This window comes from Punica granatum, chromosome 6 (genome assembly GCF_007655135.1).
Source record: "Punica granatum isolate Tunisia-2019 chromosome 6, ASM765513v2, whole genome shotgun sequence".
Lineage (NCBI taxonomy): Eukaryota > Viridiplantae > Streptophyta > Magnoliopsida > Myrtales > Lythraceae > Punica > Punica granatum.
The window spans coordinates 16253206-16267787 of record NC_045132.1 but is presented as its reverse complement, the minus strand read 5'-3'; the positions used below and the strand labels follow the sequence as shown (position 1 = coordinate 16267787).

At 37.6% G+C, this 14582-nt stretch overlaps 1 protein-coding gene across 11 annotated transcripts; it reads left to right on the top strand.

Annotated features, from left to right (window-relative positions):
- The first annotated feature begins 1932 nt into the window (after positions 1-1932).
- LOC116209782 lies at positions 1933-11139 on the top strand. Of its 11 annotated transcripts, none has more exons than XM_031543470.1 (14): positions 1933-2598; positions 3207-3279; positions 3371-3495; positions 3611-3982; positions 4064-5316; positions 5500-5861; positions 5955-7792; positions 7878-8038; positions 8523-8674; positions 9085-9245; positions 9422-9905; positions 10016-10110; positions 10411-10637; positions 10805-11139. In XM_031543470.1, the coding sequence occupies exons 1-11, from the start codon at positions 2491-2493 to the stop codon at positions 9614-9616; spliced, it is 4800 nt and encodes a 1599-aa protein (XP_031399330.1). In that variant the 5' UTR covers positions 1933-2490; the 3' UTR covers positions 9617-9905; positions 10016-10110; positions 10411-10637; positions 10805-11139. The 11 variants fall into 11 exon arrangements, with proteins under 11 accessions (XP_031399330.1, XP_031399324.1, XP_031399334.1 ...); XM_031543464.1 differs by having other exon boundaries at positions 9422-9924; XM_031543474.1 differs by having other exon boundaries at positions 9136-9245; positions 9422-9924; positions 10016-10637.
- Positions 11140-14582: the final 3443 nt, after the last annotated feature.

The following is a 14582-nucleotide window of genomic DNA, read 5'->3' as shown; positions in this document are numbered from 1 at the left end:
TTTGTATCTATAGAATCCCATAAAAAATTGATTGGGACTTTGAAAAAAATTAATGATGGCATAATGTCTTAAATAATATTTTAATAAATTTGTCAAAAATATATATTTTGAAATTTTTTTCAAAAATATAAAATTTTTAATCACATGATATATATCAGTAACTCATCAGAAAATATCCATCTATAAAATAATTAAAAAAATTAATATGAATTTTAAAAATCCGTCAATACAAAATAGGAAACAGAAGAGAGAAACTGTGAGCGTTAAATAGAGAAGTTATTTCATATTTGATACGTTCTTTAGAGTAAATAATTATGGGAGAGAACATACTATGTAGTTTTTATAGTGAGAAAGTATGAAAATGTACCTTGAAATAAAAAGGTCATGAAAAAAAATAGGTATAATTGGTTTTTGAAACTTGAAAAAAGTAAAAGGATTATGATTGAAAAAAGCGAGTACGTGAATTTTTTTTCCAACGATTAGCAAAGTCAAAGAATAAAAAATATTAAAAGGTGAAGTAATTAAAAACGGAAAGAGAAAATAGAGAAGATACAAATGTAAATGGGAAAGGGGAGAGAGAAATCGTGAGTATTGAATGGAGAAGTTATTTCATGTTTGATGCGTTTATCAGAGTGAATAATTATGAAAAAGAACATGCTGAGTAGTTTTTATAGTAAAGAAGTGTGAAATTGTGCGTTGAAGTTGAAAGATCATGAAAAAAATATGTAAAAGTTAGTTTTTCTATTAAATGAATGAAAGGATGATGCTATTAAAAAGATTGATATTTAGTAGCAATTTTATTATTTGAGTAAATGGTAAAATAGTAATATTATTAAATTACCAAGGGCAAAAAGAAAAAAATTGGTTAGAGAAACACTTTGGGAATGGTCGTACTTTAGAAGACATATACAAAATTTAATTCGGTTGAAGCAATAAATGATAGAATATGTAAGGTAACGAATATTGAGGATGAGCGATGAATAGAGAGTTAAAAGTATGTGAGAAAATATTATACTAACAAAACACCTCAAACTTATGGAAATAAAATATATGAAAAGAAAGATATAAATTTACGAAGGATACATGTATTGCTTGAAACAAAAATTGAGAATACAGGAAATTTTGAAAACAAACACGTGATTCATAGCAATAAAACAAAGAATGTATGAATCTATTAGGACAATAGACGTTGAAAACGAATATATGGTACGACGAAATTTTGAAACTATAAATTGTTATGAAATAATAATAATAATAATAATAATAATAATAACATACATGTGATGAATGACTAACTCGGTTGAAAGAGATGCGAGGCAATAAAGTGTCGAAAATTAGCAATGAATAGAAAGAGCCGGTTTATATATATAATGAAAATATGCGACCAAAAGTCACAAGCCGAAAATGCACGAGAAAAAATCACGAGTATATAAGAATATTTTTAAAATATTAAAAATTGAATAAACTTGTCATACTTTTAAATATAATATAGATTTTCCGGTGAGATATTTAATTTATTCATTTTTTCACAATATTAATTAAAACTTTTGACGAATAAGGAGCACAAGATCATTGATTGAGATGACGAGTAAGGAGCATGAAAATGAGGACTGGACAAGAATAAAGAGAAAAAAGGAATTTTTTATCTACTTCTTTTTCTGTATATGTAGGTAGAATGCAATTTTGAGGAGTTCTAATATAATTATATAGGTTCTATATATACTAAAACTTCAAAAATAAATTATTGCTTCTGTATGATTTGTGCTTCGAATTCAAATTCGTTCTATGAATAATTACTTAAAATTCACTTCACTACTATATCGCATTTTTTTAACTTATCCTTCTAGAAGCGTCATTTCGACTTAGGTGTAAAAAACGAAAAGAATTTAAAAAATTCATATCAGAAATAAGAAAAATTAAAAGAAAAATGAAAAATTGGGCGCTGTGTCCACCAAACTCTCTCTCTCTCTCTCTCTCTCTCTCTAACCTGATGCGATTCACTCTTCTCTGTTCTTCTTCTTCTTCATGATCTTCATGGGCATAGAGGTCACGCTTCAGCGATCGACACCTCCCTAATTCCCTCCGACGATTGGAGTCCGGTATTCGCCGGAGATCGTGAGAGCTCTCACTCTGAGTTTTGGGTATTCCGTTGAATCGAACGACTCGATTCTGAGCTCGATTTTGAGCTCCCTGCCTTCCGAGATCGAGCTCGATCCGGCCAATTGAGCAGAATTGCGGCCGCCTTTGGCCTCGCCGTTGAGGCCCTTTCCCGGGTTGAAGCACTCCCCTGAGCTTTAAGCTCCGGTTTGGAAGAAACTGGCCTGGGACCTGAGGCTTCGAGCTTTGAGGCAGCGATGCGAGGCAGAAGTTAGCTATCAGGAGCTTCGGATTCTGTGCGGTTCGTTGGTTACTGTCCTGTCGGAGGGAGACATGAAAGAGGGCCGTTGACTGAGCTTGGGGGCGTCATAGTTTGGTGCTGGAGGTACGGAAATGGAGGAGATGGAGCTCGAGGAAGGGGAGGCGTGCTCTTACCATGACAACAGGTACGGCGACGGTTACGACAGTTCCATGGACCCTGACGTGGCTCTCTCCTACATCGTATGCCTCTCTTCTCTCTTAACTTCACACAGCACGGTTTTGATTATCTAACGTTTGGATTCTGTTCTGGATTTGCTTGTCTGGATGTTGTCACTTGTCTTGTCTCTCGCGTTTGCTGCGGTTTCGAATTCAAATTTTTGGTGCCTTCTGATTACTCTCTGTTCACTTAAACAGGATTATGTCGGCTGTTCATATATAAGGAAACTTGTGATAAATGATTGTGAGATTATTTTTATTCAAATTCATCCGGGGCAATGATCTTTTGTTATTTTTTGGGTTTCGGCCCCGTATTTCACCCAGAAAAATGGGTGATTATGTTCTATTAGATCACATCACTCAATTGTGTATGAGGGGATAAATATGTATGCTTACGATATATTACTTTCCTTCTAAGAAAATATAATAAGCAATAGCTGCCGCCCCTCGTCCTGCTACAGTGTTATACCGTACTACTCAACTTGATGAGATGTCGAAGTTTTTCTGTTGCCTGCCGTGTACCATGCCGGACATCAAAGCATTACACAGTTTGCCCTGAAATTGCGATGAATTGAAGTCTCTTTGTTTATATGAAGTCCTGACACCTTTTTATCTTATCTGGACTATTGAAGGATGATAGACTTCAACATGCCTTGGGACATTTCCAGAAAGATTTTGAGGGGGGCGTTTCAGCAGAGAACCTTGGTAACTAGCCACGGCAACTTTTCATTTATAAGAACCGCAATGTTGTGCATCTTTACATGGAAAATTACTGTGGATTTGCTAACTTCTACAGGGGCTAAGTTTGGAGGCTATGGTTCGTTTCTACCTACCTATCAAAGGTCCCCTGCCCCATCGAGGTCTCCGCCAAAAGTTCGGCATGATGATGCACCAAAACCTTCAAGGAACTTCCATTTAGAGGTATATCTTGCCAAAATAATCTAAACTCCGATTGATCTATCTTTTTTGGCATGGAGTTCCTTTGCTGTATTGTTGAATTCCTTTTACGTAATTTCAAAATTATTATCTTATACAGGATGGCCATCACAATACTGTGGTTTCCCAACCCGAACCTCAGCAAGCGAGACGTCTAACTGCTTGTACTAGTGCTAGATCCATGCCTCCATTGAAGGATTCAACTAAGAGAGAAGGGCCTTTGCCATCTATCTGCTCTAAAGAATCTGATTCTAGACATGAATCTGCTAACTTATCAAACAAGAAAAGGATGAAGTTACGATTGAAAGTGGGTTCTGCTAATGCCTCAACACTAAAGAAGTCAGCAATATACAGTGGTCTTGGTCTTGGGGAGTCTCCATCTTCCTCTTCGGAAGAGAGCCAATCAGGAAGTGAGGGGATGCACCATGAACATCAAGATGCTCCGCTTGAATCTCCAACAAGTATTCTTCAGGTACTTTATTTAGCTGCAATGAATCTTATTGTTGGATTCAAGTGATTAGATATGGATTAAATGGATTATCCTTTGGAACAGATAATGACATCCTTTCCGATTCACGGGGATATGCTTTTATCGCCCCTTCCTGATAATCTGTTAAAATTTAGCAAAATGGGAAATCCCCTGGAAGACCGCAGACCTGTGATTGTCTCTGGATTGGGGGTGCATGGGCCTAATTATATGAAGGATATCAGAAAGGTGCCTCGAGGCAAGAAAGGAAAGTCACGGGAGAGAAATAACTTGTCAACTGCCTCTGAAAGCGGTAAAAGAAAAGGTTCTTGGAACAGCAATGCTGTCGCTGGGAGCAAGAAAATAGAAGTTGACACTGCTAGCGAGGAGATGGTTTCTAGAACGTTGCAGCTTCCACTTTTATCTAATGTGGACAAACCCCTGCATAACAAGACTATAGATCCAGTTGAGGCATTTGATAAATCTAGGGAAGGCAATAAGAGTATAATGAGGCAAGGCTTTGAGAGTATAATCCGGGAGAAGCACTCCGATGATCCAATGGAGGAAGAAACTTTGAATCTCAAGCACATCAACGATTGCGCAGGGGTTGAAAAGCCAGAAGTTCACTGCCATGGCAAATTCTTGGAAGATATGGGAGAAATTCCTGCAAGTAATTGTTTGGTTCCAGTGAAGAAAGGCAATCATTACAAAGGTGAAGAGAACTACGACATCAGAGCTGTCTCCCAGAAAAAAGATTACTTGAACATGTCTTCTGCCAGGGAAAAGGCATCTTCTGGGGGAAAACAGAAGTCAAAGGCAAGTCAAAGTCAGGCTACCCTCGCTACAGATGTTTCAGAAGGATCTTTGAGTGGTTTTTCATTAAAGAATAGAAGCATGGAGAGCATCCAGGAAGGAGATTCTTACTGTAAGGCAGAACTCGGCAAGTTGAAAGCAGATAGACATTTTCAAAATGGCAGAGGTGTATATAAAGATTTTTTTGGGGACGTCGACTTTGAAGAAGACCAACACAAAATGGTTATGCAGGACTCCGGAACAATCAAAAGGAGCGTATCTGATCCTGATAGTGAACTAAGGGAGAGACCAAAGAGTAAGATGATTGCCAACCTGTCATCAACAGAAGCTCATCCTGATGCTGCATCTGGAGTTGGCCCTGGCTCAGGTGTCTCCATGGTTGGTGCAGTTCCGGCTGCTGGTTTTCCTCCTTCAGAAGTAGATAAGGGTGTCTACTGCATCAAGTGTCAAAAGTGGCGCCATTTTCCTCCTGGAACCAACCGGCAGAACCTGCCCGACAAGTGGGTCTGCAGCATGCTCGATTGGTTGTAAGTTCCTCTCAAGTTGCTTTTAAACTGTGCTTTTAATAAATAATAATGCATTAAAATATGGAAACTATACAGCACAAGTAACTTGTGCAAGAAATATAATGTTTGATGGATGCAAATTTTTCTTACAGAATTGGGGAAGGAAAAAAGAAACTGCGTGCTGATTGTTTCCTTCTTTATCAGGGCTCCTGGGATGAACAGATGTAGTGTTAGTCAGGAGGAAACCACAAATGCTGTTAAAGCAATTTGCCAAGCTACTGTCCCGGATGCTCAAAACCTTGTGAATGTGAATCCAGGCGTTTCAAACATAGTTTCCAGCAGTCCCCAAGCTTTGCCTAACAGTCGACATGCAAAACGTCCTGCTGAAGTTTCTGATGTCTTGAAGAAGAATATGCAGATATCAGCAAAAAATAGAAGCTTAAATGACATAAACCATTCTTCTCTGAAAGGAGAAGGTGATCTTCAGCAGCTTAGCAAGTCCAGTCATGGTAGAGCTGAAAGGGAAGCAATTAAAGAAGAATTATCCAAGCATTCTTCTGAGGGAGGTATTGTATTTTAATATCCCGCAGGCAGCTTCTTGACCTTCTTAGAATTTTTTTTTTATATATCAGACTTGCTTATGTATGTAGTTCATGCAGGTGATGTCTCAAAGTCGAAAGCGAGAGGAGGGCATGATCGAGATCATTTAAAGCCATCAAAAAAAGCCAGGAACATGGGGACGGATCATAATGGTGAAGATTGGACAAGAGACTATGGTGTCCCCATTAACAGGACTAGCAAAAACTCCAGTAGCACATCGTTGACTGGAATTGCCAGTGAAAACCAGAAATGTCACAATGAAGCATCTTCAAATGTTTCAGCAGATGATACTGCAGGCAAGTCTGGTTTTAAAGATGACCATCCGAGTAGGAAAGCTGCAGCTTCAATGAGTAATGAAGTTGTGGAAGCTGGGGTTCTTGATGAAGGAGGAATCACTACAAATACAAGGAAAATAAAGGAATCTCAGAGTTATCCAACTTCTTTGTCATATCTTCAAAGCAGAGGGCATGACCTTGACGAAAATGAGGCTTTTGTGGAAGAGAGTGAGTCTAAAGAAGGAAAAGTCAGAATGGTAAATTCCAAACGAAAAGAATCCTCTGTGAGTAGACGAGAGAGGAGAATTGATGAAGAAAGTGGTCAAATCAAGAAAGTGCAGTCAAACAATGACCTGGGATGCACTCGTGTGGCTCCTATGAAGAAGGAACCAGGGTTGACGCCTCCTCCTGTTCCAGCTACTTCATGCTCTTCTAAGGCTTCAGGTTCCTTAAAAAGTAAGGCGAGCTTCCACGAGACGAGAGGCTCTCCGGCTGAATCAGTATCTTCTTCGCCTGTGAGAAGCTCAAAACCTGATAATTTTACCTTAGCAAGGCAAACCATCTCAGAAAAGCATGATTTTGAAGATGCTGCTATGATCTCTTTAGGTAGCCCAAGAAAGGGCTCTGCAGGCGAATTAGTTAGCCGGACTAATCAGTCTAGAAGTGATGGGAAAGATGACACTGCTGCACCCGCTCCAAATGGATCCTTAGAATCCTCCACACTGGACCCCGACAGGGATAATCTCTCTGGTAACAGTGATAAACCAAAAGCTGCTCCTTTGCCTGATAATAGTAACCGTCTATCTTCACACACTGGTCAGGATAATTTTGGCCACAACAATCAGTATCCTACTGGGCAACTAAAGTCAGGTAAATGCTCTGCTGAAGAAGGACAGAATGAAAAGAGTTGCGACGGGAGTACTTTAAATGTCACGGGATCTGAAAAGGTCTCGGCTTCTCGATCTAAAGACAAACACAGGAAATCACAATCTGAAGGCATTGGAAATTCAAAACTCTCTGGCTCATTTAAAGATAAAGAATGTGGGGCAGATAATGAAGGAAAACTCAGGGATATGAGCAGTAATCAGGAGAATACTTATGTAAAAAGTGCTGAAACTGAACGTAAACATCTCAGGAAAAAAGATTCTACTGGAAAACCAGGTTGCAACAGCAACAGAAAGAATCAATCAGATCTAGGAGATGCAGGGAGCAGTGAGGATGCAGTATCTAACCCAATGATCTCTTCAAGAAAAGCTGAACAAGTAGAAATAGCATCTGGAAGAGAGAAAGTATCAGCCTTGCCTGATGTTAGCACTTCTAAGAAAGAGGTACCCAGGGATTCCTCCAAAACAGTTGCTAAGTCCCTAAGTACTAATGGGGTAGACAATCTGCCTACTTCTCTCTCGAGTGGTGATGATGCTTTAAAGGTACCACGACAAATTAAGAAGGCTGATCATCAAAATGGGAATCAGCAAAAGAGTTCTCGGCATTTTGCATCTAATGGACACAGGGGTCGGGATGTCAATGCCCCAAGTCCTGCAAGAAGAGACTCTGGAAGTCATGTTGCTGTCAATGCTCTAAAGGAGGCTAAAGACCTAAAACACTTGGCAGATCGTCTCAAGGTGCTTCTATGTGATTTCTGCCATGTCATTTCGTCTTTTGTTTTCTTTGTTTGTTTAATAATTGAATATTGGCTTCTTTTTTCAGAATGGAAGGTCAAACAGTGAAAGCATCGGGCTCTACTTCCAGGCTTCACTCAAATTCCTTCATGGTGCTGCTCTACTGGAATCTAGCAATAGTGAGAGTTCAAAACGAGGGGATATTATTCAGTCAATTCAAATCTATGGAAGCACTGCAAAACTCTGCGAGTATGTTTTTACTCCTCTTTGAAGAATCTACATTCTCTTTGCCTTTAACTGTGCTTCTGAGTGATCCATGAGTTGCATATTAACTCATCTTGGCATGTCCTCCCTAAAATTTGTCAAGAAATTATATGAACGGTAGCTTCTGCAGATGTCCTTCTAGGTGGCAAAAACTTTTTAGCGACATGAGTCTTGTCTTGTAGCTGTTGATTTCTGTCATGCGACATATTAAGCATCAAGTATTTTGAGAACTGTAACATGTGTTCTGTGATCTCCTGCATTCTATCATCTCTCGCTCACTCTCACTACTTTTCAAATGTCAAAAGTCAATCATTTATGCTTAACCAACCTTCTTCTGGATGCATGGTTGGTGAAAGTTGCTTCATGCTTTGAGAAGTTCTTTGAACTTCAATTCCTCAATTGGTTCGTTTTCAAGTTAAAACTCTTCATACGTTTTGTTCTTGTCATTTTACTAGTTTAATGTGTACAGGTTTTGCGCTCATGAATATGAAAAATCCAAGGATATGGCCTCTGCTGCTTTGGCGTACAAATGCATGGAAGTGGCTTACTTGAAAGTTGTTTATTCTTCACATAACAATGCAAGCAAAGATCGCCAAGAGTTACTTAAAATGATTCCTCCAGGTTAGCATCACAAGAAAGCATTAAACTGAACGTTTCTTGAATCATAACTCTGTAGGCCTCACTTGTGTCATGGTAGAAAGAGTTTCTCCATTCACTTGTCTTTTTCCGGTGATTAGCCCTACCATTTACGAATTCTTTTTTCTTTTGTTTATTTTCCGTGAGTACATTTTCGTTAGTTAAAATGGAAAAATATTTACCTATTAACCTATTGGGAAGACATTTGACTACGTTTTGTTTGTTTGGTTTGTGCCCTTTCCTTCCATTCATTTTGGTGCAACGTTTCCAGTGTAGTTGTATGAATTAAAGGAGAATTGCTTCTAAGCTTTAGTAATAAGATGCTAAGATAAAAGTTTCATGCTAATAATTCCTTCTTTAACGTTAAGTATACTCATTTCAAAAGTTTTTATTAGGTGTCTCCCCTGCTTCTTCTGCATCAGATGTTGACAATGTTAACAATACAGCAAATATGGAGAAGGCTGGTCAATCCAAGGATGCAAGCTCTCCCCAAGTTGCAGGAAATCAAACCATTGCTGCCACCAAAAAGCCCAACTTTGCCCACTTGCTTAACTTTGTGAGTGAATCAAAATCGAACTTGAATAAACAAATCTAATAATGGTTGTTCAAAACAGAAATAGATTTGGCAATTTCATGTTTAGCATACTGTTTACAGACAGTAAAAAAAGTGCTTGACAAGGAAGACCATGAATAACTTTTAGTATGTTTGGTCCTTGACAATGATAATTTCAGGCGCAGGATGTAAGCAATGCGATGGAAGCATCTAAGAAATCAAGAATTGCCTTTTCTGCTGCAACCGCAAGCTCTGCTGATCCCATGTTCAAAGAGGCCATCTCTTCTATTAAAACTGCTCTTGATTATCATTTCCAAGATGTGGAGGGTTTGCTGCGATTGGTACGACTTGCCACAGAAGCTATAAGCCGATAAGAGCTTGCAACTGCCCATGGCTATGAGTTGGGAACCGCAAAGAAATTCTATGACGTTGGCTTTTCACCTGCTGCCCTTGAGCACAAAGCTATTAGGATTGGAAGTGATCCTGAATCTCTGCTGGAGAGATTGTGACCTGAATCGCTAACTCCAGCCCTAATTTTGTAAATTTTGGGAAAAAGCTCATTTCTTGCAATTCTACATATATGGAATTCTGGAATGTTGTTTCATCAATCTATGGACCAAGAACACATTTTCAGTCTAAATTGTCGTACAGCAATGCACAGCTGTGGGTGCTCTCTCGAGAGGTTTTTTCTTCTTCTTCTTCTGATGTTGCAAACCACTATTATTACGAGATTCTAACTTTCTTTTCTTTTTGAACTTTTCCTTGTATTGCAGCGCCAATTTAGGTAAAAGTGATTAGAGGCCCAGCAAGGTTTAGGAAGGCGGATGCTGTGCTATTGCCTTTCAGCACCAAGAAGGGACCTAAGAAGGTAACACTGCTTTTTCATTGTCTCTCCTAAGGCTGCTGAAGAACAGGCACAGACCTTAACCCTCCGTTTGGATCGAGGGAAATGGAGGGAAGAGAGGGGAGGGGAGCGGATTTTGTGTGGGACTCAGTTTCTCTCTTATCCAAACAAGCTATAAGGGCGTGTTTGGAAGGAGGGAGATGGAGGGATTTGTACGGGATTTTCCATATGAATCCCTCCATTTCCCCCCTTCTCCCTCCATTTCGCTTCCTCCTCCCAAACGTAGGTTAAGTAATAAGATCGTATCGCGTTGAATGATTGCAGTTGATCGCTAAACAAAAAGAAAGTGAAGAATAAGTGCAGTTGAGGATTGTGGGGTGCATCTCGCTCCAATTTGGTTGAATTCAATGAAGGATCATCTTAAGCGATTAAGAAGAAATCGAGATTATGCATAACTACACGACGAGTGGAGTATCTCTGGAATGTTGGATTAAATGATAGTGTTGGAACATTCTCCTGCTTTGCCTGCAAGAATCACAAGCGCAAGTCGAGTACGTCTAGTGTTCTTCCTAATTTAAGGGAAAGTATATAGATGAATTATAAATAGATTCTAATGTGCAGTATTCCTTTGTTTTAACTCTGAAATATATAACTGAGATTCGTCCTGAGAAAATGTTAGCCTGCCTCTATGCTCGAGAAGTTAATACATAGTTCTCAGTTTCAGGGGAGCAGCTCGTTGGAGTAAAGACGCAACGAACTGCCTCGTCTTTTTATTTGTCATACTTGCAGTTCTTGCAATTCTTTCGGCAAGTGAATAAACAATGGGACAAGCTTCTTACCCTGAAGAAGAGGAGAAAAACGGGGAAGTCCCGCCTGTATTTAGCTCAGCTTCTTGTATATTCGCGAGATATGTATTCAGCTCGGCTCGATAGAAATATTATTTGTAAATTGAAATAAATCATTGTATCTATTAAATTCATTGATCGAATGAAGTTAATGTTCTATAGATTTGATATGTAAGTACGATTAGTTATTCATTTAGATTTTCGCTCTCCTGATCCCTACGTTATTGTTTTGGGTGAATTCTTTTTTTTCTTTTGGGTGAATTCCTGCTCCCTACATATTAGATAACATATCCTGATCATATTAATATTAAGAGTAAATTGCACTGGTGGTTCAAAAAAATTTATAAATATTTCAATATGGTACAAATTTTTTTTTTTTGCTATTTGATAGTACAAAATGTTTTAAAGTTATTTCAGTATAGTACAAACTATTATTCATCATTGAAGCCGTCAAGTCAACGTTGATTGTGCAAAATCAATTTTTGTGGGATGTTACATTGTGGTGTAAAATGTTTTGAAGTTGTAACTTAATAGTACAAAATGATTTATGTAAGTTTGTGCAAAATTTACAGTCTTGTAAAGGACGACGTTAATGGTGGAATGACAGTTTGTATTATATTGAAACTTTGAAATATTTTATATCATCAAGTAACAAAAAAAGTTTTTTATATCATATTAAAATATTTATAAAACTTTTTGGACCATCAGTATAATTTATCATAACCAGCTAGATTAATATTGATATTCGTTTAAGTTTTTTTTTTTTATAAGATTTCAGGAACCATGAGAGTGCATAGTTTAAAGGTTGGGACTATTTTAGTACTTTATATTATAGAACTTTCTATATTTCCTTTTCTAGAGGACCAATTTTCACATTTAGAGTGAAGGATGCCTTTCCTCTACATTTATTACGTCATCACTTTCTATTATGAAGTAATTGGAAATGTTCATTGGTTGAATCAAGTGCTTTGCAACGAAGAAAGGACTTTACCAGTGTTAGCACGCAGTTCACCCATTGTTTACTGTGCACAACACCTTTTTTTTTTTTTAGATCTCGTCTTGTAATTGTTTGTCTTTTCAACAGTAAGAGAATTTAGCATCATTAATTAAACTATCATCATTCCTAATTATTACACTAGAAAAAATTTAAAAAAAGTTTTTGATTCTCAAATATAGATATTGAATGTTTTCTCGAATAATAAAAATTATCAATTCATGATTAAATATCTACATACAATATATAAAAATTGAGGCAAAGCATAAGATGATTCCACGTAGGACGTAGTTAGATTGCGGTTGAGTATTTTGTAAGTAATCACCACTGAAGACATTATAAATGGCGTAAAATTATGGTGTTACCTCACTCATGAAATTTCAAATTATGTTCTTATTCTATGAATTATTCTCTAACTCATAAAAACCCAAAAGTTTCTAACTCAGTAAGTTTTCCTAACTCATGGAAGTCAACAAGTCTTGTACTGACGGAAGCTCAAAAGTCAAACTCACGTAAAGATAAAAGCCCTGTATGTAAAGAATGAGATTTTCTCTGTTACTATTAGGTAATGGTAGATTTTACCCTATTGATTTTTTTAGTAATGGATCCTTTTGTTGCTGTTAGACTAACTGAGCGTTTTAGACGAAAAAAAGGATGTAAACTATGAATTTCGAGAAAAATTTAAGTTGATAAGCTTAGGACAATTGTGGGATGAAATTCCATTTTTCACGCAAAGCTATTAAATTATGTTTCATGAGTGTCATTTCCAAAAGTACTCACCGTTTCAATACCCTAACGGCTCTACCCCGCGCATACGTGTAGGTCTTTCATCTAGTTAAAGATAATAAGTAAGAAATTATTTATTAAGTAAACTAAAATGGTGTTTGATAAATTAAGTACTTAAAAGTTAAGCACTTAATTAGTTAAATAAAGAAATGTATAGAAAGAGAGAAAGATTGATAAAGATGAGAAAATATTTTATGAGGAGAAGAGAGTACCAATAAGTGAAAAATGATTTATTTTATTAATTCAAAATTTTTTGCTCATTCATTTAGTGATTTTTGACTTAATGATTAAGTAGATAAGACCATTGTCTTTCATCTTTCTCTTTTCTTCCTATTTATTTTTCCATGTAATTAATTTGTAACTAATTTTTAAGTGCTTCTCTAATTAAGTTCTAAACAAACACAACCTAAATCTGTTTATCTTGCTGATTTGCTCGGCTGAAGTCAATATTTTTTTATATTTGCAACAATGCCTCTCAACTTTACTATGCTTACAAATCAGTCCCATTTTGGTTTTTGAGACAGAGAATGGGAGGGAGACGCCGAGATTGGTGAAAGAAGAGCGGCAGCGGCAACTAGTCATCGACTACTGCTGCCCTCCATGAGGGTTGCATATGGGCTCTATGCTCACACGAGGGAGATCTTTGCAGTGCTGCCTTGTCGCAGGTAGGAGTGTGGGGGTTCAAATACTCTGTATTTTTAGGGGTACTCGGACACCATCTTGTTGAGATCTCACAGGTTCCGAGTACCCATTTGGACCATGTAATTTTTTTCTTGCCAATAATAATTAAAGCAAAAATTAAGATCAATTGTTACATTAAAATCGTCACATAATCAGGCATAAGCCATATACAGATTACAAAATCAGGCTGAATCGAACGTAAGAAGATGCAGTAACTCGAGTTGGTTGCAGCTCATGGAAGTGCAGCAGCAGACGGTAGTGGCTCGTGGAAGCTGACCCGACGTGGTCACAGCTGGATCTGAATTGATAAGAAGAGCAACGGGAGCAGAGTAGCAAGTCGTGACTGGTCTCAATCGAGGAGAGAGGGCAACGATGAAGTGGTTGAGATCGATGGTAGAGGAAAATGATGGGGAAGAAGACGATGATGGAGCAACACCTAAGGGCTAGCGGGCGGGGAAGAGAAGAAGGATAAAGAGATGGCCTAGCGGTTTCACTTATTCTTTTTAATCAATATAGTAACTTTATTATCTTTATATTGTATTTATTTATTATCAAATAAAAAATAAAAAATACCACAAAAATAAAAGATAAAAAGGTTTTGGGTAAGGTTGTTAGAATCGCGATTCTAATTAGAATCGGTCGAGGGTCGTGGAATCGTGAATCGTAGAATCGAATCGTGAATCGTAAAATTCTACCTATAATAATAAAAAAAAAACAACATATATATAGAAATCAAATCATAGTTCATAACTCAAAACTCGAAATAGAAATAAAAAGATAACAACATAACATAAAATGAACAAATAGATCAAATGCCATCCATATCTTCATCGCCAACACCAACATCATCAACGCACAATAGAGCAACAACGGAGAGCTCGAAGCAGACAACTGTACACAACAGTGCTCGAAGGACGACGATTACAATTGGCAATTTCAAGAAGAATGACAATTACAATTGGTAATTTGAGTAGGGGATTAAGCAATTTCAATAGGAGAAGGCAAAATTTGAGTAATGGGAGAAGGTAGGGATGAAGTCTTTTCTTTCTTCGAGACTTCAATAGAGTTTAGAAGTCAGGAGTCGATTCTCCATTCATTCGTCGACCAGTAAAAGAGGAAAAAAAAATCCAGTCGGACTGTTTGATGGGCTGAACAATTGGACTGGGCTGGGTCCAATTTTTAGTTTTGAG